The sequence below is a fragment of the Littorina saxatilis genome, linkage group LG9, assembly GCF_037325665.1.
Source record: "Littorina saxatilis isolate snail1 linkage group LG9, US_GU_Lsax_2.0, whole genome shotgun sequence".
In the NCBI taxonomy this organism is placed as follows: Eukaryota; Metazoa; Mollusca; class Gastropoda; order Littorinimorpha; family Littorinidae; genus Littorina; species Littorina saxatilis.
Window position 1 is genome coordinate 31,254,983 of NC_090253.1, and position 25,281 is coordinate 31,280,263.

The 25,281-nt window shown below is 41.0% G+C and overlaps 3 protein-coding genes across 4 annotated transcripts in view; 2 read left to right on the top strand and 1 right to left on the bottom strand.

The window, feature by feature from the left end:
* The first annotated feature begins 1,223 nt into the window (after window positions 1-1,223).
* Window positions 1,224-9,154, top strand: LOC138975860 (polymerase delta-interacting protein 2-like). Its single transcript, XM_070348627.1, has 11 exons — window positions 1,224-1,382; window positions 1,963-2,026; window positions 2,284-2,381; window positions 2,758-2,857; window positions 3,677-3,746; window positions 4,582-4,689; window positions 5,602-5,738; window positions 6,563-6,589; window positions 6,910-7,035; window positions 7,747-7,826; window positions 8,323-9,154. The coding sequence occupies exons 1-11, from the start codon at window positions 1,297-1,299 to the stop codon at window positions 8,441-8,443; spliced, it is 1,017 nt and encodes a 338-aa protein (XP_070204728.1). The 5' UTR covers window positions 1,224-1,296; the 3' UTR covers window positions 8,444-9,154.
* A 4,335-nt stretch (window positions 9,155-13,489) lies between these two features.
* LOC138975862 (sulfotransferase 6B1-like) lies at window positions 13,490-20,587 on the top strand. Its single transcript, XM_070348630.1, has 6 exons — window positions 13,490-13,849; window positions 15,695-15,959; window positions 16,343-16,663; window positions 17,132-17,235; window positions 17,851-18,013; window positions 19,438-20,587. Exons 2-6 carry the CDS (start codon window positions 15,800-15,802, stop codon window positions 19,545-19,547), a joined length of 858 nt encoding a protein of 285 aa, XP_070204731.1. The 5' UTR covers window positions 13,490-13,849; window positions 15,695-15,799; the 3' UTR covers window positions 19,548-20,587.
* A 233-nt stretch (window positions 20,588-20,820) lies between these two features.
* LOC138975861 (uncharacterized) overlaps window positions 20,821-25,281 on the bottom strand; it is a 28,788-nt gene continuing 24,327 nt past the window's right edge. For both annotated transcript variants that reach the window (XM_070348629.1, XM_070348628.1), the window contains one exon: window positions 20,821-23,468. In XM_070348629.1, the coding sequence (XP_070204730.1) occupies window positions 22,266-23,468 (1,203 nt within the window). In that variant the 3' untranslated portion in view covers window positions 20,821-22,265. The remainder of the gene's footprint in view (window positions 23,469-25,281) is intronic.

A 25,281-nucleotide genomic window follows, 5' to 3' on the forward strand; every position in this document is an offset into this window, starting at 1 on the left:
TTTCGCCTTACGCGACTTGTTATATTTAGTCAAGTTTTGACTAAATATTTTAACATCGAGGGGGAATCGAAACGAGGGTCGTGGTGTATGTGCGTGTGTGTGTCTGTGTGTCTGTGTGTGTGTGTGTGTGTGTGTGTGTAGAGCGATTCAGACTAAACTACTGGACCGATCTTTATGAAATTTGACATGAGAGTTCCTGGGTATGAAATCCCCGAACGTTTTTTTCATTTTTTTGATAAATGTCTTTGATGACGTCATATCCGGCTTTTCGGGAAAGTTGAGGCGGCACTGTCACGCCCTCATTTTTCAACCAAATTGGTTGAAATTTTGGTCAAGTAATCTTCGACAAAGCCCGGACTTCGGTATTGCATTTCAGCTTGGTGGCTTAAAAATTAATCAATGACTTTGGTCATTAAAAATCTGAAAATTGTAAAAAAAAAAAAAAAATTATAAAACGATCCAAATTTACGTTTATCTTATTCTCCATCATTTTCTGATTCCAAAAACATATAAATATGTTATATTCGGATTAAAAACAAGCTCTGAAAATTAAATATATAAAAATTATTATCAAAATTAAATTGTCCAAATCAATTTAAAAACACTTTCATCTTATTCCTTGTCGGTTCCTGATTCCAAAAACATATAGATATGATATGTTTGGATTAAAAACACGCTCAGAAAGTTAAAACAAAGAGAGGTACAGAAAAGCGTGCTATCCTTCTTAGCGCAACTACTACCCCGCTCTTCTTGTCAATTTCACTGCCTTTGCCATGAGCGGTGGACTGACGATGCTACGAGTATACGGTCTTGCTGAAAAATGGCATTGCGTTCAGTTTCATTCTGTGAGTTCGACAGCTACTTGACTAAATATTGTATTTTCGCCTTACGCGACTTGTTTTGTTTTGTTGTTGTTGCTTGGTTGCTTGATTTAATTTCCTTTTTAATTTGACAAAAGGTATATTTACAAGTTAGTTCTCACTGCCGGAGGCCGTGAGGTCAAGGCAATGTTATGTTTTCTACACGTAGGGCCTACTTGAAATCTTTTAGTGTATCGGCGTAACATGCTGACATAGATTAGTCACTTCCCGGGATGTTGTTTCAACCATTTGTTTACTCATCCAATGTGGTTGTGAAAAAAGTATCTTTCACTTCAACGAATAGTTCTGCAGTGCAGCGGCGCATCGTCAATTGTTGCTTCTTTTTTTTTTTTTTTTTAGTATATCTCGGCTCAAAGACGCGAGTGTCTCGTAATTTCAAGGGACGTCACCCTAGAACTTCTTACGGCAAACAGACATGGCGACGCTCGTTCTTCGGCGGATTATCGGACTCTTTACTCCAGTCACCGTTCGGAGTACCTGTGTTCGATGCTTGTCTACAAGGTGGAAAAGTCTTCTTTTGTCAGTTATCTCAAGTTCAGTTTGTTGTGTCTTATGAAAAACGTTGTTGCAGACTTGATTACTTCAATGACCTCAAGTCACATCCCCTGTGCCTGTGGAGTGTGGTTAGACTCGCGACCTATGTTCACAGCTGCAGTATTCGGTAGATTTGTCGTAAAACTTACACAACATCATCGTCTTCAGACGTTTATTTAAAGTATGACCTTTTAAGCATGAATGTATTTATGTATGTGTAACTGTACCTGTGAGGGGTGTCAGTGTAACTCGGGTGTGGTCGACTGTGACAGCCAGAAATCAAGCACCTCTGAAGCTGATACCAGATACATGTTTACGTAACCGTGCAAGACACTGTGTTCACTCATTCAGTACACAGCAAGTTACCAGTGTAAAGGCTAGAATAGTTGCAGAAATTCCTTTCATCCTTTTCGATGCAATATTTGCCTGCTTTTTGATAAGGGTTTCATGTGAGTGTAGATAGTTGATCAGATATGAAAAGATAAACTGCAGTACTTTGCTATACACGACCGTGTTTATTTGCTAATTGTTTTTCAATTTTTTTCAGACTCGCCGAAGTAGGAATACTTGAGCCACCTAGAGATCAGGGAAAGTCGTATGAAACAGGACAGGTAATGTTTGAAAATCGGTTCATTGATTTTAGTTATAAATAAAAACCGCACATTTTGAGAAGATAGGGAGTATACATATGTGGAGGGGGGGGGGGGGGAGTATCAAGGTCTTTAAACAGGGAAAGTCTTAAAAGAGGGGTTCCATTGTTTTACCAAGCATCTTCTCATGAGAGGGACCTTCACCAATCACTTGCTTCACGCAGTACTTGATATTCCTCAGATGTATAAAGTCCTCTTAATATCTTATGCTGTTGCAGTTGTTTCTTCACAAGATCTTTGGCTACAGAGGCATCGTGTTGTTCCCATGGTTGGCAAGGGTCTACGACAGGGATGTGGCCACCAAGACAGAGGAAAGGTAAATCTCCCCCCTCCCCCAAACAAAAAACAAGCACACACAAACGCTGCTTGAAGGTGTACTAATATTAAAAAGAGTTCTTTATATCAATCAGCCATTGAGAATTCCAAGTTGGTATGTTTTTGTCATAATGTACATACACTTACTTTGCCATTTTGTCTAATCCAAGGGCAGACACTCTGGATTCAATGATGTATCACACAAATTAATTGCAAGTGAATGTTTTAGTTTATTCAAAATAAATAATTGATTACAAACCAGCTTCAAAATAAGCTGATAACCCATTTGTTTACACTTTTAAGAATTAGGGGATTAAGAAGATGGATTGGCTTTGATAATTGTGTTTGTTTGCCGGAATGTCTGTGTGTGATTGCAGGTCACTGGACGATCAGACAACATCAGTTGGAAAAGAAGTAAAGGGTCGGAACCACTTGTATTACCAAGTTCTTATAGATGCTCGCGATTGCCCACACATCGTAAGTCAATTTTATTATTCTGATTGATTTCTAAATAATTACTGATTCCTGGTTACGTCTCCTCGTTGTGTGAAGTAATTGTAGTGGTATACTGTGCCTTTAATTGTTTTTTTTGGCTCACGTAAGTGTAGCCTATGCGATGCTAACTTTTGTCTGTATGTGCGTGCGTGCGTGTGTATGTATGTATGTCTGAGGTAGAAACTTTAACATTTGAAGACGTCACAACATTTGAAGACGTCACATTATGACGTAAGAGGGTTAGACGTCACGCGAAGGAATTACTGAAAGTCTCGGTCATTGTTATTTTGCCGAGCGGGCCGAGACTAGTTTTTTCTTCGAAATCGGCCATTCAGATCTAGATCTAGTGTCTCGCTTTCTTGCACAGTGTCACCTATGCCGCTTACTGTGTGTGTGTGTGTGTGTATGTGTGACGAAGTGATTGAGTTTGTGTTACTGTTTGTCGATTTCTTACGTGAGCCTTGAAGGCTTCGCCTCTTGTTAATGAAATGCTGTCATGCAATCCTTTTCTGTTGCTCTTCAATGTAGATTGTCTTTTTTGTTGTTGAATATAATATGTTATGAATTATAATTATATTTAAAACAGAAATGCATGTTTTGGGAGGGAAAAGGGGGGGGGGGGGAGGGGGAGTTGAAAGAGACTTTAAGTGTGAATCCACATGCATAATTGGCTGTTTTAGTGTTTGCAGTTTCATCTTTGCTTTTGTTTCATTTTTTCAGGTCATTATTTTTTTTATTATTGCTATGACATTGTTTGCATTTAGTAAAGCAGACTCAGTAGGAATTCATCTTGGTTTACAGAGAGCACAGACAGAGGCAGTCACTTTCTTGGGCAATCAGGAAAACAGCAGAGCTTTGTATGCCATTCCTGGTAAGCTAAAACCGTGGCTGAGGTTGTTTGTTTTTTGAGTGCCTGTATGTGTGTTTGTGTTGTTGTTTTAAGTTGACTGGAGTTTTAGTCGGCTGTCTTTTTCCACTGCGTGTATGTTTTGTTTTTAGTTTATTTTTTACTATATTGTTGGTTGGCCGTGTTTTTCCTCTGTATGTGTGTTTAGTAGATGATGTGGCATTCCGATTTCTTTCTTTCCATTAATGTTTCTGAGGAATATAAGATCTGCATATATATATATTGTAAACACAATAATTCTTTCAGAACTTTTTCTTGTGGCTTTGCATGATCTAGACTTCATTATGGAAGAACTTAAATTGGTTCAAAAGCATGGATCATAACTGTCCGATCTGTAGACAGTCTTGTACAGGTCTGTGAATGGCATTGCATTTCTCCTCATCCTGTTGCAGTCATGATCCTCATTGAATAATAGTAGCGACAGGCGCACTGGCCTTGTGGATAAGACGCCTCGCCTCCTATGAGGAAGGTCACAGGTTCAAATCCCGGCTGTCTGGTGGGCTAAGGGTGGAGATTTGTCCAATCTCCCAGGTCAACTTATGTGCAGACCTGCTAATGCAAGCACAAGACCAAGTGAACAAGAAAAAGATCCGGTTATCCATGTCACAGCTCGGTAGGTTATAGGAACACGAAAATACCCAGCATGATTCCCTTAGAGCGGCGTATGGCTGCCTAAATTGCGGGGTAAAAACGGCATTACACGTAAAAACCCACTTGTACCAAAAACGCAAGTGTACGTGGAAGTTTCAGCCCATGAACGTAGAATAATAATAATAATGTGAGCATCTGTTGTGTGCAGGGCTGGACTATGTGGCGCATGAGGACTTGTTGCCGTACACCTCTGCAGAGCAGGCGCCTATTCAACATGAGCTCTTCGACAAATTCCTCATGCATGACCCTGAGTCCAGTGAGTGAATTGTGGATGATTGAAGGGAAAGGAGGAGGATGATGAAGGAAGAACTTAATTCAGACCTGGGAACCCTTACAATTTCACCGTATTTGTACTCTTTGATTGTCTAAAATATGATTGGTATGCTGCTTTTCTTCACAAACACATTTCAAACTCAAAGCCAATCTAGTATTTTTACATGCCTGTTTTTCAACTCTCGTGGCACTTCTTACATAGTCTTGCCTTGCCCAGTTAAGGGATAAAAATGTTATAAGCACCATGTTGTATCTCATAAGAAGTGGCAAGATGAGAGCAGGTGATAGGGGACAAAGCGAAAAAAATCACTGCCATAAGTGTGTTTTCATCGTGCATAAATCAGGTCCTCTGAACGTGTGTGCCACATGCTTGAATGTTTCAAATGCTATGTCAAGTTGTTTTTTAAAGTACACAAAGTAAGTTTTGAGATTGCTCCAGGACAAAATTGGGGTTCCTAGGTCTTCTGTTTCAAGAGGATGGAGGTTTAAGACTACAGGTTCTTGCAACATGGCCTTTACATAAATTTAACAAAAAACTCTGAAGAGATCAAAGGAATTTATACAGATGAGGCAGAGCGCGATTGATCTTTTAAACAAAGGGAAGTAAGCGCCATACAAATGTAACATTATTTATACATAAATTAAAAGTGGAAAATTCTGGCAGAGAGAAGATGTCTTATGTGCGTCTGCATAATGTGAGGTATTGAATGTCATCTCAGAATTTAATCAGTCCCTGTTTGTTTGAAACTTGTATCAAAACATCCTTCTAGTATCTCAAATAATACTGGTAATAATGTGTGTATGTGTTTGTTTGTCTCCTTGTTTGTCTCCTTGTTTGTCTCTGTGTGGGTTCTTGTGTGCATGTGTGACTTTGTGTGTGTTTTGTGATGTTCAGGCCCTCCTTTTATGGCGAGGGAGACACTGAGAGCGTGGCAGGAGAAGAACCACCCCTGGTTACAATTGTCTGACGTCCACCGAGAAACAACGGAAAACATCCGCGTCACCGTCATTCCCTTCTATATGGGCTGCAGAGTGAGATTTTGCCTGTTGCCGGAATAGACAAACTGCAAAAATAACTCTTGTCTGGTTTGTGTGGGTTTTGGAAGAGTGAATACTCTTGCTTTTCGTTAAGCAAACTTTCCACGCATGCTCCTTGTCCATGTGGTTCAAATAGATTTAACCCTTGCTAGTGACTGGTCTATATTATCACATGGGAAAGTTTGCCTCAATAAAAGCCAGAGTATTCACTCTTTCACAGACCCGACAGTGTTAGTTATTTCTGACTATTATCTATTATAGTCTGGGAGGGGATTAGAAATGAGAGATGGGTAGAAAATTGGGGGGGGGGGGGGGTGGACCGAACGGACAGGGGTTCTCATCTTATTTTTGTCGGCTTTCAAGGTTCAGTGGCTCCCCCCCACCTCTCCCTCTTTCAGATTTCCAAATAACTGAGAAAATCTGGTCTTAAGACGAAGGGAGTCTTACAATGAGGATCATTTTGTAGAGGTTATGGAACTGAGAAAGGCGGGTGTAAAATTGAATTGGAAGTCTTTAAATGGGGGGTATTACATATGAAGGGGTGGAGGGGTGTGTCCACTGATTGTATTTTCAGTAATTGTCAAATTGATCTGCAGTGCACAATCTTCACAATCTTGTTACTCACTTATTGCATGAATTCTTTGCTAACTGAACTATTTTCATTTTGTCTGTCAAATTATTGTTTTCCTTGTGTTTTTCATACAGTTCTTTTTTAGATTATATCTCTGGTGTATATGCATCGATTGAGCTAAAATTTGGTGTGTAGCTTGCTCTCATGGGTGTGCCCTGCTGACTTTTTCTTGCATCTTTTTTTGCAGGAAGCACAACAGACAAATGTGTTTTGGGTGAGTGTCCTTTTTCCCAAACTTCTCAAAGACAAACCATATTTTAAAGTACTGAATAACTTTCTCACAAATACACCAAATCAATAATGGGACTGGAACAGAACATTTCATTCATGGCCTACTTATTTTTCTATCCCTAGTTCGACCAATGAGTTAGACTGCTGAATATTTTATTGAAATTTAAGACAGTGCTGCACATTATCACATGCAAAGGTTTGATCGTGTCAGGTTACAATTTATTAAAGCTGTGGTTGACAGTGCATCAGAATTTGTATGAGTCTTACAGTCGTTATCATGGCTTGATTTCTGTCTGTACTCAGTGGCGGTACTGTGTTCGGCTTGAAAACATCGGAGAAGAAACAGTGCAGCTCCGCGAGCGTCACTGGAGAATTTTTAGTCTCTCCGGAACCCTGGAGACTGTAAGAGGCCGGGGTGTAGTAGGACAGGTAATGTTTGCATTTTGTTTTAACTGGAATGCAATGGGAGTGTTTGTTTTTGATGCTATAATGTGAAGTTGTTCAGTTAAAAAGTGGCATCAGGGAAACTTCAACTCATGTGGCGCTTTGTAGTGACTAGAAAGCTGTGGTAGGATTGTTGTTTTATTTGTTTTCTCTACTGACAACAGTTCCTGTTTCTGTTCTTTTTGTTGAAAAACTGGGTATTGGGATAAACAGATCATGGGACTAAAGATCATTTATACCATATACCATAATAATATGTGAAAATGGGGTGATCCGAATTTTAAATCAGTTGGTGTAAAACCAGGGAGAGGAGCTCAGTTCGTCACTATAGGCATGGGTTCGAACCTCATATTTGATGAGGGGTTTATTTCCCAGAGTCCACTTTGTGTAGACTCTCCTGGGTGTCCAAACACCCCCGTGTGCATGAATGCGCACAATAAAGATACCAAGCTCACAACAAGTCTCAGGTCTTAGCAACCTGAACACATGCATGCAGGAGAACAATTGGTTGTACCCCATATGGAAAGCAGCCTGTATTTTCATGAGAGTAACCTCACAGAACTATACAATACCTTACCTCTGTGTGTGTATGTGTGCTCACATGCGTGTGTAATACTATTAGAGAACACTTTGATTTTAGTTTTGACTATCATTGTTTTGTCTACGTGTATATTGTATGGATTTTTTCGGTTCCAGGAGCCCATTTTGAACAGCGAGCAGCCGGCCTTCCAGTACAGCAGCCATGTTTCACTGCAGGCTCCTAGCGGACATATGTGGTGAGTGCAGGTTAAAGTGATCAACTTCAATTGGTTTTACTCTAGTGATCCTTCTGTGTTTAAAAAAAAAATAAAATGAGAAGAAAGTTTACTCTTGAAAAAGATAAGAATTCTTAGAATGTAAGTATGTCATAGCTGAACAAAACAAAACTATAGAAGCAAGGTTTTACAGGGGGAAGAATTCTTGAAATAGAATCTTCAAATTAAGTTTTCACGCACTATTGCCAACATGTGACTATTATCTGGCTGTTTCCTTTGCATACAGTGGACCGACCCCCCCCCCCCCCCCCTCCCAATTTATAGACATAGGAGAGTCTCTCTAAACACTCCTTGTTGTTGTTGTTAAACTTAAATCACAATGGATTTTATTTAAGCGTGTGTTGTTACTTCTCTAGTCCTCTGCAATAAGTGTTTAAATACTTTTAGACATGAATATGTTGCTAGGTTGCAATTATGGCCAATGACTAGCTCCTTAACTCTCCTTTTATTTTCACAGGGGTACTTATAAAATGGAACGGCGAGACGGAACGAGCTTCGACTGCAAAATTCCACCTTTTTCTCTGGAGAGCAAGTCGGATGATCATAACAACAGCCCGCATGGCTTCTTGGGAAGCTAAAAGAACTGTGTGTTTTTTTTAGAACGGGGTGTGAACGAAACTGTTTTCTTTACCACTGAATTCGACTGAACTGAAAGAGAATGCTGTGGATTGTAAAGATGCTCACACTGTATGATGAATGCTGTGCAAGGATGTTAACGTTAGAAGATGCATGTGGTTGACAGTGTGATGTTGGCTCGTCTGTTGATTATGGACTTCGTTTTGATTAAAAACACGCACCACGCTAGGAACAAATATCTTTACATGAAAAAAGAAATGGTGGATAAATCCTCTCTAATTATTCTTCTCCAAAAGGATTGTGACAACAGATTTTTAATGGAAACTTGTTCACTCGCTGTTCAGCTTATTTTCATGTTAGCTCTGTGACTTAATGCCGAACATCCTTTTCCAGGAAACCAAGCCTTGTTAGACTAAAAGTAGAAGGCCACAGAGCTTAATAAGGTGTCAGCATGAGAAACTAGAGCTTCATCGGTTGCTCGCCGACGTTGGCTTTTATGCTGATATTATGACTGTTGGTCATATTTTACAACCATGATTTTACTCCCTTCAAGTCAGTTCATTAGAGGTGTATTTGATATATAAACCAGCCTGTTTGTCATTCACTGTTTTTTTCTTCTTCTGCTAATGCTTTTTACAAAGGAAAGCTGTACATTTTACTGGATGAAAAAGTTGTATTTTTCTAATCAATAAATTTGTTGACCAGTAACCACCCATGCATCTTTCTTGTTCACTCTCTTTATGCCTGTTGTTCTCAGTCTCTGCATGCAAGAGTGAACACACATGAACGCCAGAGACTCTACAAATGCATAACACACACAAACATAATGACATTCTGCTATGAAAGAGCAAGAAAAGAAGACAACAATTATGCTTGTTTATAGATCCAGTGTGTGTGAAGTTTTAGCTCTCCATTACATAAAAAAAGATAATTAAAATGGCTACACCACACACACACACACACACACAGACATAGGAAAAAATATGTGAAAATCATGCCCATTCCGTTAGAATGTTCCATAAAACATGAGGATTTGACAAGTTTTGAACTTTGTAGAAGAAGAACACTAGTGTGACTTAAAAACAAAATCATTATGAACAGTGTTCAGTGAAGCTGACACATTTTGCCAGCTTTGAACTTTATACGCAAAAAATATGAATGTCAAATAAAAGAGAAAATATTATTGTGACTATAAACAAAATCACTACTTGCACAAATCTAATCAGTTTTGTGCTTTGTCATTTGAGTCGATCGACAACATTAGTATGACCTAAGTGAACAGTTCAACCTATGAAAACAGATTTGCTCACTCTCACAGGTTTGCCCAGGCTTTTACATGGGATTAGATCATCCTCCTCTTGGACACATACCAAAAATCCACATCCTGACTGCTTTCTGTTCAAAGTGACATTTTCATGATGAATTAATTTTGCAGCTTGACACTATAGTGGCTTTCAAAAAATTAAAGTAATTACAAAAAATCTCACTTAGCACATCCAGGCTATTGACTCTTGGAGGGTGTTTACCAAATGGAGGGATGGCCTTATCCTGGTCTGTGTAAACTTGAATAGGCCAGACCAGCTCCCAGGACTGTGACTTTAAGGCCAGATGGCACGACATTTTGGTCCAACATTGTTTGGGCTCTCAGAATGTGTAGGTAGCCTACTTTGAACACCATAGTATCATTGTGCGATGTACTTTTATCATCGTGAACCCCTTCCTTGCAATAAAATGATCATTTTCAAACTTTTTTTTTTATTAACAGTTGACACCATTTTGAAAACGTTTGACACTGTTTTCTTAGAATCGTTTCTTGAAGTGATAATATCTAACAAGAAAACTGTCTCTCATCGCCCCAAGAGCTATACGGTACAGGTTGGGGGTTGTAATCATGTGACCACACACCAGGAATACCTTAAAATAAACGTTTGAGCGCTGGGTAACTCAAATTGAAAACGGCTGTGTTTTGAGTAGGATCCCAGACTGGAATTCTCATTGTGACGTCTTTTTGCGCCAGTCATAATTTCGTCCTACCTTTTGACGCTGAGTATTTCATGCGCTATTCCTGGAGATACAGATTTTAAATTGAGCCGAGAGCAACAGAGTTCGTTTTGAGAGTTGAATAGATAACAAAATACACTGCGAGGAAGGTCTTGGAATTAGTGTTTGAGCGTTCTATTTTTTTCAAATCTGAATGATGTGTTTGGTAGTCATGCATTTCAGACCGTGATATTCTCCAACGGACAGTGTGTTTGTTTCTATTGTGCAAAGCATTGTAGCTGCCCTTATTTGGCACGGACTGATTTGCCTGCGTAAGCTAGACTTTCGGTTTTCCTTCCCGAGTCAATCCAACGGTCTTGATCTGCTTTTACGAATGGGTAACTATGAGGACTAAATCAAATATGATGACGGACGAAAGTCCGGACTCTTGACTGGGCACAGGAGAGCTGGGCGAAGCAAACCGCTCGCTGATTAAAATTCATTTAATTATTTGGCATAGTTTCGTAGCAGTTTTGAGCAAATCATTGCAGGTGTTTCTTAATTACAGTACAGCGAATGCCCCTTGAACTTTTAAAGGTCCAAATCATCAGAAAACTTTCCAAAATGGTGCCTTAGGCGTAATATGTGTCCGAACTCCCCCCCGTGTACACTACATTGGGTGTGCACGTTAAAGATCCCACGATTGACAAAAGGGTCTTTCCTGGCAAAAATTGCTTAGGGACAGTTAATAATTGTCTACCTATACCCGTGTGACTTGGAATAATTGGCCGTGAAAGGTAAATATGCGCCGAAATGGCTGCAATTACTGGCCGTATAAGATTTCATCTCACACGGCATCACTGCAGAGCGCCTAGAACTGTACCCACGGAATATGCGCGATATAAGCCTCATTGATTGATTGATTGAATATAGCCATTTTTAAGTACCAGCTAGTGCCGTCATTGGGAAATTCTTATCTTCTAGACCAACTGTCCAATCTTTTTGCTTTTTTTCGCATTTTCACCAGAAATGTTTTCTTTGTGCCATTAGCATGAGACTTTCTTCAATAACCCAGGAATCTTTCTTTCTTTATTTGGTGTTTAACGTCGTTTTCAACCACGAAGGGTTATATCGCGACGGGGAAAGGGGAAAGATGGGATAGAGCCACTTGTCAATTGTTTCTTGTTCACAAAAGCGGCACTAATCAAAAATTTGCTCCAGGGGCTTGCAACGTAGTACAATGTATTACCTTACTGGGAGAATGCAAGTTTCCAGTACAAAGGACTTAACATTTCTTACATGCTGCTTGACTAAAATCTTTACAAAAATGGACTATATTCTATACAAGAAACACTTGACAAGGGTAAAAGGAGAAACAAAATCCGTTAGTCGCGTCTTACGACATGCTGGGGAGCATCGGGTAAATTCTTCCCCCTAACCCGGCCGCGGGGGGTAACCCAGGAATGATTTTAGAAATCCTGTCAAACTACAAAAACTTGCTTTTGTTGAAAATCTATTTTGTGCCTATGATATCTACCCAGGAAACAAAAATCAAGTCATAAATATGAACAAGTTGCTCTGTTGTTGCATCTAGAGACCTGTTTAGAGTAAATCCAAAAACAAAGAGACTGCCAACGTTCCAAAATTCAGAATCAGTAATAACAAACGTTCCAACAACCTAACTTTCTTGTTTTTTTTAATTCTGTTTAGAGTAAAATAAAACATACTTCAAAGCAGTTGTATCCTTATTTCTCTGGAAGATAACTGGTTCCCAAAAACTATACGTTTTATCTCAAAAAGTCACAAAAACTTCCATTTTGAACTATAATTCATAACATATTTCTTTAGAGGACAAAAACACTTTTTCTGAGGGATTTTATCAAGAATCTTCAAACACAAATTAAAAAGCTTGCCAAAAGAACACATCTTTAATGTCCTTGCCATCTCTGCCCTTAAAACCCTCACTAAAAACGATTATTTCATTTGTAAGAGTGTAACTTGACACGAAGCGAAGTTTCGCTGGCTTTGTGGTTTATCATGCAGAGCTCTGGATGTCGAAATCTATTTAGTCCCAGGAGGTGTCGGCACCCTGGTCTGTGGTTGATGGAAGAGCCGCCGATCGATTTTTCGAATTGAAAACACATAGGCGCTCGAACAAGATCACATGTGTAACGTTAATGTTACGATTCAATGATTCCATTGAGTTCATTTGTTTGTGTTATTTGTGACATTTATTTTTAAATATATCTAACCCCCGCCCAGAGAGGGGATGCAGTGCTGCTACTAATAAATAAAGGTTCCCTTATAGTGCTATTTACCGCAAGACAGCGGCAGTCTCGCCGTCACTGGCGCCGGCTTTACAAAAAGCATTGGACATTAAAATCAAACATTTCACACATTACATTGAACATCGTCAGGCATATCATAAATCACTGATCATACTGTAAAAAAACACGGCACATGATAATACATAAAGGCGTATAGTAAGATCTAAAACAGAATAACGATTTAACACAGTCTTTCGGGCAACAAATTAAACAGCGAAGAAACAGGAATACCGTCTATCATAAGACTACAGGCACTTTTAAACGCATTACACAACACATCTAATTCATTGTCGGCATATAATAAATTACAAGCATTCCGGCATATAGCTGAGAATTTATACATTGAAAAAAAAAACCTTAGGAACACTCACAGAAAGCAAGCAAGCAAGCAAGCAACCCGGCAACCAACCAACCAACCAACCGACACTGAAGAGAACAGACTACAGAACTCACGAACTAAATACGTAAATGAACGTAAAACATTCAAGTAAAACATTCTGAAATACAAAACCAAAACTAAAACTTTATTCAAATTAAGAAACTACCCATTGTTCATTTGTCAAAACCTTAGAGAATGAGGCAGAGAAGAAGATTGAGAGATATTGCAATTTCTGATTTTTTTCACGTGCCTGTAGCTTTTCACTTAGCCGTGTGAAGCGGCAAAGCTCCGTTTCGCACGCACACACAGTCGAATGGATTTTGGCGTTTATTCGCCTCACTGTCACTATACCTTTACTTGAACCGCATTCTAATGATTTTCCTCTACAAAGTCTATTTATGTCACGCTTGTTGTACTGCAGCTAGCAGTGCGAACACAATCATGAAGTGGGAAAAGTGTGTAAGTAGTGTGCAAAGTAATTTGTCAGTCCGCAACTGAGCCAGCCAGCTAAGTGTGAGAATTGTGCAAATCAGACGTGTGATAGAAAGTAGGGTGAGTTGGCCTAAAAAGCTGCAGTGCTATATTTACCTCAGAGTGGCAAGCAAGTGGGAAAGAACTTGGAAGCGTTGCCAGCAAGCAACTGAGTCCTTGGGTCGAACCAAGGAATACTGTACTGCTGCACATTCTGATGTCGACTTGAAGTGCTTGCATGGTTCGTGTTGGTAAGCTGAATACCTTTACACGTTACATTTAGCAACAGAATCTGTACGCTTTTAACTTTGCTTCATACACATTAAATAATGTCTGTACGGTTGATGTATGATACCCGCAGTAAGCTGAATTCTTTTTATTTTGCAAGTTACGTTTAGCAGTAGAATCCGATTGAGGTCTAAAGTGAAGCATAACTCTGCTTCATACAATTAAAATGGTGTCGATGGGGAATGCTCTTACTTTTTATGGCGGTAAGCTGAATACCTTTACATTCGCCAGTAGAACCCGACTCAGCGTGTTATAAAATAATCAGAACTCTGCTTCACTAGTACAAATGAAATTGTGTCGACGGGGACTGATTCTCGTACTGTTGACGGGGGTAAAGCTATCGTTGTGTGTGACGGGGATATACACTGGAAAAAAACCAAGTTACACTGATAGCATTGTAGCCTTACGGAGTTGAAAACCTTCTTCGTACGCAGAAATGACACGGAACTTACGAAATGGTGTTGATGGGGAATGCTCGTACTGTCACAGTTGCTGAAAGGAACCTGAATACCTTCATAAGTTACATGTGGCGTCAGTAGAATCCAAGCACACTCGAACTAGAGAAGCCGGAATAACTCCACTGCATCATAGTACGGGAATGAATGCGGAAATGATATCGATGGGAATGCTCAGTGTACTGTTAATGGCGGTGATTAAGATGAATACCTTTACAAAATACATGAGCAGAATCCGACTGGTCTGAAAGATAAGCATACATTTTTCTGCTTCATACTACAGATCGAGGCTGTAAATTGCTGCTTAGAGCATCGAAATGGGTTCTGAGACTGACAATCTTTGAAAACATGCATGTTCACATAGAAGAAACTTTCGTGGTTGACGGCTGCTTTTCTTCCTCACTATAGTCATGTATTTTCTGTGTGTGCCGCGTATAAATGACAAGCTATATTCATCACTGACCAATTTTGAACCCAACTTGAAACCAACACACACACACACACACACACACACACACACACTGACACACACACACGCACATACACACACACTGACACACTACACACGCACACACTCACGCACACACACACACCGCACACACACACGTACACGCACACACACACTCACACACACACACACACACCACACACACCACACACACCACACACACACACACACACACACCACACACACACACATAGAAATCGGGCCAAAACCGCCTGGTTTTTTTATCAACATGTGCAGTGGAAAAATGGTCAAGATTAATACTTGTCAAGGTAACAATGGGTGCTGTGACTGTCACAGTGCCGCCGAAAGATTCGTCGTGCACCACTGAGCCTGTAACGGGAACTTTTGTTGTTGTTGTTGTTGTTGTTGTTGTTGTTGTTGTTGTTGTTGTTGTTGTTGTTGTTGTTGTTGTATAGTTTCTGAATATGTCAAGGTCACGAATTTTTCTTTGTGTTATAAATTTCGTTGTATGTCTGAGTACGGTCGAAAAGCGGTGTCGACTGATTACAAACGTTGGGCATATATTTTTTGTGTGACATTCAGGTCAGGTGCAGTCGGTAGGTCGCAGTGTATCAAAACAAAATACAATCACACACAATGACACTTGTTGTTGGTAGGGTAGGGTAGGGTAGGGTAGGGTAGGGTATGGTAGGGTATGGTATGGTCGGTATGGTATGGTATGGTATGGTATGGTATTGCATTGCATTGCATTGCATTGTATTGCATCGCGCGCATTGTATTGTATTGTATTGTAATGCATTGCATTGTATAATATTGAATTGAAAGTATTGCATTGTATTGTAGCCTATTGTATTGCATTGCACAGCATTGTATCGCTTTTGTAGACCAAGGCGACTTCAAGTGATGGCCCTGAGTTTCCTTCCCACGAGTGAAAATTGAGGACAGCTCCCAGCACGCCACGGTCGTGTAGTGGACACTGGTCAAGCACAATGACGGAGGAGAAGGTGGTGGACAGGAGCGGTCATTCCCTGTCCGTCCTCAACTACAAGGGAGACCTCCTCCCCCTCTTTCCGCTGGAGTCCATCCACCGTCTGGAACATTTCGTCTTCAGAGATGACGACATCCTTATATCTGCCTATCCAAAGTCAGGTAGGGATTTGGATCTTTCTCGGGGTTTGAATATCGAGGAAGGTTAATTTTTGTCGTGATTGATTAATTTATACTGATTGTTATCTTCTTGCGGTCCTGTGCAATACGGTTAGGATTTGTATCTTTGTGTGTGTGTGTGTGTGTGTGTGTGTGTGTGTGTGTGTGTGTGTGTGTGTGTGTGTGTGTGTCTCTCTCTCTCTCTCTCTCTGTCTGTCTCTCTGTCTGTGTGTCTGTCTGTCTGTCTATGTCTGTGTCTATGTGTCTGTGTGTATGGGTGTGTGTGTTTTTTTTAGATTATCAGAAAAACATATTGACCTCATTGTACCAGTACAGTCCGAGATCACATAATCCAGCATTACATGTTATCGTTTAAAATCTGTCAGGAACTCACTGGGTGTGGGAAATGGTGCGCATGCTGAAGACAGGCCAGACTGACGGCCTCCCTTTGGTGGAGAAAGACGACTACATGATAGAGCTGGACGTCACAGACATTGCCACCATGCCTTCTCCCAGAATTCTCACCACCCACGTGCTCTTCCGCCAGCTTCCGGGCCTGCGCAGTTCCAAGTGCAAGATCATCTTCATCAATCGAAATCCCCGGGACGTTGCCGTGTCTTTTTACAACCACCACGTCAAGCTCAAGGATTATTATCACTACGACGGGTCGTGGGAGGACTACTTCCATCTTTTCCTCCATGGACAGGGTGAGAAAATAACCTCCTTTTCGGTATTGTTATCGGGCGTCGGTGTTAGGTCACTGAACCATACTTTGTTTTGTTATCGAATGCATTGTTCTGACCCCTGGCCGCAGGTTGACCTTCCGATAGTTTGACAGGTAAGAGGCCTTGTGAAAGTACATTTATTTTAGCCAGGTCATTTGGACCCATGCATAAGTTTCAACTGAACTATATTGTCTTTTGAGTCCGAAAACAACACCGCCTTTTAGACATGACATCGTTTTAACTGTGAGGTAGAGTGACAATACGGGGCTTTGAGAACGCAACGCGAAAAGTAAAAGCATTAAACAATAGTTTGCGTTGAACCTCTGTATGTGATAAAGAAGGGTCCCACAGAATCTAAATGACTTGCATGTTTTGTTGTTTTTGTTTTTAGAGTTAAAGTATGAACGTTTGCGCAAGGTCTTACATGTCAACCGATTGTCTTTTTTTCAGTGGACTATGGATCATGGTTTGACTACACCCGAGACTGGGAACGTGTCCTACCTGAGAACCCTCACGTCGACGTCCTTACTGTCTTCTACGAGGACATGAAAGAGGTACTGTTACTTGTTTGCCTTGCCTATGCAGCGGGGAGTGAAGTTTTTGATTTTTGATCAGACTACCACTGACACTATGAGACTGATCATCGGGAGAGTGGGGGAGGGGGGGGGGGATGGTGGGCGATGGTAAAGAGACATTCCAACTTGAAATGCTTGGGTTGGTTGTAGTTTGAAGTTTTCCGTTTTTATTCATTGTAGTTTATGGCATAAAGTCGTTAAACCATATCCCAGTACAGAACATTCAATTTTGCTTCCCGTATCGAACCTCAAAGACGTTAATATTTCAGCGGTACAGAGAGTTAGTGAAAGGCCTATTGAGTATAAACATCTGTTCAAGTGGTATAAGATTTTTAACCAGATTTGAAGTAAGCATGGCAAGATTTGTTCAACGTTCAGTATACAGTGACAGACCTAAATGAATAGTTTTAAAGCATGGAGACGGCAATGTGAATTGAGAAAGAAAACAAACTTGAATCGGTCTCGGATAGCCATACCGGTTGAAAGAGACATTAAAACCCAATAACCAAAACAATGGTGGATTTGTTTAGTCACTGTAGTCACTGTATGTAACATGTTTGTTTTTATCTCTACACGCTCTTTCTGATTGGTTAGAATCCTGCAGCAGAAGTGACGAGAATCTCGCAGTTCCTCGGGCTGAATCACGAGCGTGCCTTCATCCAATCAGTGTGTGACAAGTGTGACTTCGCCAGCATGCGACAGAGGAAAGGGAAACTTGACGCCACGTCTGACGGGGAACCCATCATGTACAGAAAAGGTCAGAGATGTAATTTGGGAGCTGATTGCTCTACATTGTAGATGTAGATCAAACAACATGTTTGTTTGAACGGGTGGGGGGGGGGGCGTTGGTGGTTGTTTAAATGAGTGTGTGTGTGGGTGTGCAGGGGCGGACCCCCCCCCCCCCCCCCTAGCCTAAAAACAAAAAAACCGAGTCGCGTAAGGCGAAATTACTAAATTTAGTCAAGCTGTTGAAATCACAGAATGAAACTGAACGCACTGCATTTCTTTTAACCGAGACAATACAGCCCGCGGCAGTTTTCCCGTGCAACACGAAGTGAAATTGACGAGGCAGAATAGCGTACTGCGGTAAGCAGTATAGCGCGCTTTTTGTACTCTTTTTAACTTTCTGAACTTGTTTTGAATAAAACATATGATATCTATATGTTTTTGGAATCAGGAAATGATAAAAAATAAGATGAAATCAATTTTGATCGATTTCTTACATTTTAATTGTAGCACTAATTAACCTATTTTCGTCAATTGTGATCACATTTTAAGAGTAAACATAACATATGTTTATATTTTTAGATTCAGAATTTGACGAACAATACGGTGCAATCAATTTTGAATCTGTTTGCGACAATTTCATTTTAATGACAACTTTAATGAGCAAACTCATTAACTATTTTTTAAGCCTCCACGCTGAAATGCAATACCAAATTCCGGGCTTCGTCGAAGATTACGTCACCAAAATGTCAACCAATTTGGTTCAAAAATGAGGGCGTGACAGTGCCGCCTCAAGTTTCAGTAAATGCCGGATATGACGTCATCGAAGACATTTATCGGCATGCCCCCGGACCCCGCTACGAGCCGTCCTTTGTCTTCTAAGTGACAGTTTGGGAAGGTAGTTTGGTAATTTGTTGGCTCAGGTTGTACCAGATCGGTCAATTGTCCTTGTTTTGATCCAAATTTGGCTTCTTAAATTTACTTTTTGGAAGGTGTATTAGGGGAAGTTTCTTGGCTCAGATTGCACCAGATTGCTTTATTTTCCTTGTTTTTATCAACATTTTCAGGGAGGGGGGGCAGGCCCCCGGACCCCCCCCCCCCCCCCCCCCCCCTTATGAGGTTTGAACGCTTCGCGCCCTCAACTAAATGCTTCGCGTCGTCGAATTGTCCATAAAAGAAATGTGGAAACCCCCCCATTAAAAATGATGTGATCCGCTCCTGGTGTGTGTGTGGTGTGTGTGTGTGTGTCTGTGTGTCTGTGTCTGTGTGTGTCTGTGTGTGTGTGTGTCTGTCTGTCTGTCTGTCTGTCTGTCTGTCTGTCTGACTGACTGTCTGTCTGTCTGTCTGTCTGTCTGACTGACTGACTGTCTGACTGTCTGTCTGGCAGTCTGGCAGTCTGGCAGTCTGTCTGTATAATGTCCACACCGTAAGATTAAAATATGTCCATCTTTGCAGGCGAGGTTGGTGACTGGCAGAACTGGTTCACAGCAGAGCAAGTCGCTCTAATGGATGAGGTTTGCAAAAGCAAGATGGCAAACTCAGCCTTCAAATTCCGCTATGAGTGAGAATGAGAAGTAGGATGAGAGCTAATCTGAGAGTAACAACTCAGAAAGGGTGAGTGAGCCAGTGTGTCAAAAAGAACGTATGCGTTTCGTATCGTTAAATGTTGGTGGATTGTTGTCAAAACTGAAATATCCAGAATTCAACGAGCTGTTTTTGTGTAACGATATTATATGCCTGTCTGAAACCAAGCTAGATGATTTTGATTTCTGTGAAGTTGAAGGTTTTACTTGTTTTAAGAAAAACAGATTGATATGTAAATGAAAGTTGCAGTTTATATCAGGGACGAGTTCTGTAAACACATTAAGATTGTAGAAGACATTAAATCAAAAACAAGAATTGAAGAAAGTGCCAACAGTAAATACAGGTTTGTGAACTTTCCAGTATTTCAAGATGGTATTTTTATTGAGCTGTCTGAACATGTAGGTCAGCAGATGATTGAAAGGTTATTGTTGTGTGTGGTATATATGCCGCCAGAAGGCTCACCCTATGTCAGACCCAGTGCTTACCAAGAGTTAGAAGAAACACTATCATATTTGAATGCAGAAAAGGTTGTCATGATTGGAGACTTTAATGCAAGAAGTGGATATGCAAGAGACTATTTGGAAGACTGTGACTAAGGTGACCCTCACACTGTTACCAGGCACTCCCCGGACTTATATTTAAGCCTAGCGCAGAACCGCGCGAGGTGACATGCGACTCATTTCGTGGTGGAGGGTCACATATATTGTACTACGTTGCAAGCCCCTGGAGCAAATTTTTGTGAACAAGAAACAATTGACAAGTGGCTCTATCCCATCTCCCCCCTTTCCCCGTCGCGATATAACCTTCGTGGTTGAAAATGACGTTAAACACCAAATAAAGAAAGAAAGAAAGAATCTGCTAAATACACTACACATAAAATATAACTAACTCTGTGCCTTCTTATTTGTATGTATGCTTTTTGTATTATGATGATGCGATACACGATTGTTATGTCTGTTTTCATTATGTTGACATGGTCTAGCTTTTATCATGTATGATTAAACAACGAGAAAAAGAGAAATGAAGAGTAATTGGCTTTTCTGTATAAATGAAATCCATGCGCGTGCGGTGCCTATTTCCTAGTGTCGTCCGAAAAAAACACTATTTGTTTTCTTTACTTTTCTGTTTGGAGTGTATCCACAATAGCCGAACTGTTATTGTACCACTTTTGCACACACACACACACACACACACACACACACGCACACACACACACACACACACACCAGAAAAAGGTACAGAGACATCACAACGGATTATGTAACTGCATGATCATGCATGATCACTTCAGCTGACACACGGTTTTACTCGAGTGAAATCGCACCTTCGTTGTCCAAATGCCATACATGTACCAACATCCACAAGTTTCTATCACAGCATTGCTCTACTCACGCTCAGCTCTTTCTGGCCAAAATGTCTTCACGTAATAGTAGTTTTTAGCATTAAGATCAGCAGTTTATTGGCCTTTGCTGACGAAACAAAAAGCAAAAACAAGAAAGGAAAACGCCCACATCCTTGTACAGATCAAGATCAAAACAAGTCGCGTTAGGCGAAATTACTACATTTAGTCAAGCTGTCGAACTCACGGAATGAAACTGAACGCACTGTATTTTATTCACCAAGACAGTACAGCTTCGTCAATCCCAGCGAGAAGGAAATCGCTCACCTCCCACGTGCAAAACGCAGTGAAATTGACACGCCAGAATAGCCCGGTAGCCTATTGTGCAAAGCAGGAAAGCGCGCTTTTCTGCATTCGTGTTAACTTTCTGAGCTTGTTTTGAATACAACCTATCATATCTATATGTTTTTGGAATCAGGAAATGATAAAGAATAAGAAGAAATCATTTTTGGACCGATTTCTTACATTTTAATCGTAAGACTAATTAATCTATTTTCGTTAATTGTGATCACATTGAGTAAACATAACATATGTATATATTTTTAGATTCAGAATGTGATGAAGAATACGATGCAATCAATTTTAAATCTGTTTGCGAAAAATCGATTTTAATGACAACTTTAATGAGCAAACTCATTAATTAATTTTTAAACCTCCAAGCTGAAATGCAATACCAAAGTCCGGGCTTCGTCTAAGATTACTTGACCAAAATTTCAACCAATTTGGTTAAAAAATGAGAGCGTGACAGTGCCGCCTCAACTTTTAGGAAAAGCCGGATATGACGTCATCAAAGACATTTATCAAAAAAAGGAAAAATACGTCTGGAGATGCCATACTCAGGATTTCTCATGTCAAGTTCCATGAAGATCGGTCCAGTAGTTTTCTCTGAATCGCTCCACACACACACACACACACACACACACACACACACACACACACACACACACACACACACACACACACACACACACACACACACACATACACCACGACCCTCGTCTCGATTCCCCCCTCTACGTTAAAACATTTAGTCAAAACTTGACTAAATGTAAATACAGACTGATAACTCTGCAAAATTAATGCTCGTTGCTTTCGCTCTTCCGTTCCAATTCTTAGAAGAGATAAAGCCTTCTGTCAATCGTCTTAAGACTCAACCAATACAAACAAATGTAAACCATTTAACAAAAATAAAGATGTCAAAATATAATACTGTCTGTTTGCGTAAAGGGAACAGTATCAACATTTTCGGAATGCATACATGTATCCTCAATTTTTAATTTCACAATTCAGTTCGTCTGTGTCACTTTGAACTTGTTTTGGACCCTTTCCTTTTGTAAAGAGCTTTTCCAAACTTTCTGGGGGGCGCCCCGTCGGTAGAAAACACAGGGTACATCTTCCCGTTGGGTGGATGGGTCAGTCTGAAATCAGTACCGGATCTAGGAGAGAAAGGCTTTGGGGGTTTCTTGGCAGCGAAGGGTGTGATGGGTTTTCTGCGACTGGCGTATCTGTCGTAGTCGTTGTCGACGACATGGGTGTTCACCATATCCATCCACTCCTTGTCGTTGTCCCCGGACTTGGAGAGACTGTTGGTATGTTTCAGGGTGTTCTCTCGCCTAAACGCCAGGTGCGCTATCCGCAATCGTTTGTGGTAGGCAGCGCTGAGGTCCAAAGCCTTAACCTCGTCATCTGCATTCTCTTCCACTCCTGGTCCTCCTCCTCCTCCTCCTCCTCCTCCTCCTCCTCCTCCTCTGGAAGGCCTGAGGAGGTCCAGCAAGCTTTTGGACTTGCTCCTCTGGAAGTAGCTGGTGGGGCCCACGTTGTCCGAGTCCACGTCCACTGACCGGGAGGTCTTGAGCTCGAAGTCCCTGTCGTGCCACGAGAAGATGGACCCGATGTCCGTCATGTCAGAGACCGAGGCGCTCTTCCTTCTGAAAGAATCCAGCGTGCGGTTCGTCCTGGCTGTGTCTGGAAGCGTCGGCAGCCTCTGTGCGACATGGTCCGATTTTCTGTCTACTGCCGCACGCCCTGTACTAGTGTTATGGGCATCGGCAGTGGTGTGTAAGGTGGTGGTTCCCTCACGAGAGTAGTGGTTGACTTTGACGGGTCTCCTGGGCGGGGTCTTCCTTCGCTGTCGTTCGGAGAAGCTGACGGAGCGGGCCACGGCCTTGGACCCCATGCTGGTACCCTGTGACGTCTTCGTCACCACCAGGCTCACAGTCTTCACCTTGACGTCACTGATGACGTCCAAAGCGTTGTTGTCAGTGACGTCATTGGAGTCTTTCGCGTCTGACGTCACTTTGCTGTCTTTTTCACCAGAGACGCCTTGGGAAGGGGAGTTTGATCTCGAAGGGCCGAACACTGAGTCGTCGTCGTCGTCGTCGTATGGAAAGATAGGGCTGGTTGCGACATCCACCATGAGTACAGAGGGCGGCCCGGTCGTGGAATGGGCAGTGAAGGCAGTTTCTGGTTTTAGTCGGAAGGGAATTTCTGGCAGCACTTCATCCTGGAAAAGAAGAACGAAGACCAGTGAAGTTAGTAATACAAAAATTGCTGACAATCTGTCAACTTCGATTTTTGGTTCTTTGTTCAACAACTCTGACGGAATTTAAACGTTTGGCAGCTTCGAACATAAGAGCAGGGGTATGTATATCAATAAACGTGGAACCTACATATTAGAATGTCAAAAAGTAGAAATCCACGAAGATCGGGGTGTTTTAAATAGACCTGACCGTAGCCCCCAACCCCCCCCCCCCCCCCACCACCACCACCATATCCACCACCGCCGGCCCCCCTCCCCTCCCCTGCAACTATGAGTCCTCTGCATCCCCATCCCCAAATGTTGTTTGTTTGTTTCCGTTGGGATCCTTTCTTTGCGATGTAAATATTTACCTTTGTTCCCAATTTGATTGAGTCACACGGAGAAAACTTTATCTTTAGATCTCAAACTCTGACCTTCACATTTTCGTCAATAAAATCACTTCGATTCTTCTATTGCAGTTGACACATACAGTTCAATTTTACAGCCATATCTTAAAGCCTCCCGTAAACCATCACTGAGCTCCCCGAGCCTCTACATACAGTGCAAGCATACTTCCATTTGAACGCTCACCGAACGGGAACATCCTGGCTGCTTTCTGTCGAGAGTGAGACATTTTCAAAGAATTTATTTTAGTGGACTATCCGAACTATCAGGCGCCTCGTTTTGGTGCTAGACCTAACTTTTAAAATCTAAATAATAAATTGACAGCTTGTTACACAAACCTTCTTAAATCATAAAAGAATTCTTTTTTCATCAAGACAAGATCAGTACAATTCGAAGTTTTGAAAGTTTAAAACAAGTCGCGTAAGGCGAAAATACAATATTTAGTCAAGTAGCTGTCGAACTCACAGAATGAAACTGAACGCAACGCAACGCAGCAAGACCGTATACTCGTAGCATCGTCACTCCACCGCCCGTGGCAAAGGCAGTGCACGTGGAATTGACCAGAAGAGCGGGGTATTCGTTGCGCTGAGAAGGATAGCACGCTTTTCTGTACCTCTCTTCGTTTTAACTTTCTGAGCGTGTTTTTAATCCAAACATATCATATCTATATATTTTTGGAATCAGGAACCGACAAGGAATAAGATGAAAGTGTTTTTAAATTGATTTCGACAATTTAATTTTGATAATAATTTTTATATATTTACTTTTCAGAGCTTGTTTTTAATCCGAATATAGCATATTTATATGTTTTTGGAATCAGCAAATGATGGAGAATAAGATAAACGTAAATTTGGATCGTTTTATAAATTTTTATTTTTTTTTACAATTTTCAGATTTTTAATGACCAAAGTCATTAATTAATTTTTAAGCCACCAAGCTGAAATGCAATACCGAACCCCGGGCTTCGTCGAAGAGTACTTGACCAACATTTCAACCAATTTGGTTGAAAAATGAGGGCGTGACAGTGCCGCCTCAACTTTCACGAAAAGCCGGATATGACGTCATCAAAGACATTTATCAAAAAAATGAAAAAAAACGTTCGGGGATTTCATACCCAGGAACTCTCATGTCAAATTTCATAAAGATCGGTCCAGTAGTTTAGTCTGAATCGCTCTACACACACACACACACACACACACGCACACACACACACACACACACACACACACGCACGCACATACACCACGACCCTCGTTTCGATTCCCCCTCGATGTTAAAATATTTAGTCAAAACTTGACTAAATATAAAAAGAAAAGCCCGGAAACGTGTCACGCAAAACGTCTTTCTCGTAGTAGACGACGGATCTGCATAGCGCCAGTTCCTCTGAACGGCA

Coding starts and splice junctions, on each gene's coding strand:
- LOC138975860 (XM_070348627.1), top strand. CDS start 1,297: ATGGCGACGCTCGTTCTTCGGCGGATTATCGGACTCTTTACTCCAGTC. Junction 2,382..2,757: donor GCCACCAAGACAGAGGAAAG/GTAAATCTCCCC, acceptor GTGTGATTGCAG/GTCACTGGACGATCAGACAA. Junction 3,747..4,581: donor AGCTTTGTATGCCATTCCTG/GTAAGCTAAAAC, acceptor TGTTGTGTGCAG/GGCTGGACTATGTGGCGCAT.
- LOC138975862 (XM_070348630.1), top strand. CDS start 15,800: ATGACGGAGGAGAAGGTGGTGGACAGGAGCGGTCATTCCCTGTCCGTC. Junction 15,960..16,342: donor ATCTGCCTATCCAAAGTCAG/GTAGGGATTTGG, acceptor AAAATCTGTCAG/GAACTCACTGGGTGTGGGAA. Junction 16,664..17,131: donor TCTTTTCCTCCATGGACAGG/GTGAGAAAATAA, acceptor TCTTTTTTTCAG/TGGACTATGGATCATGGTTT.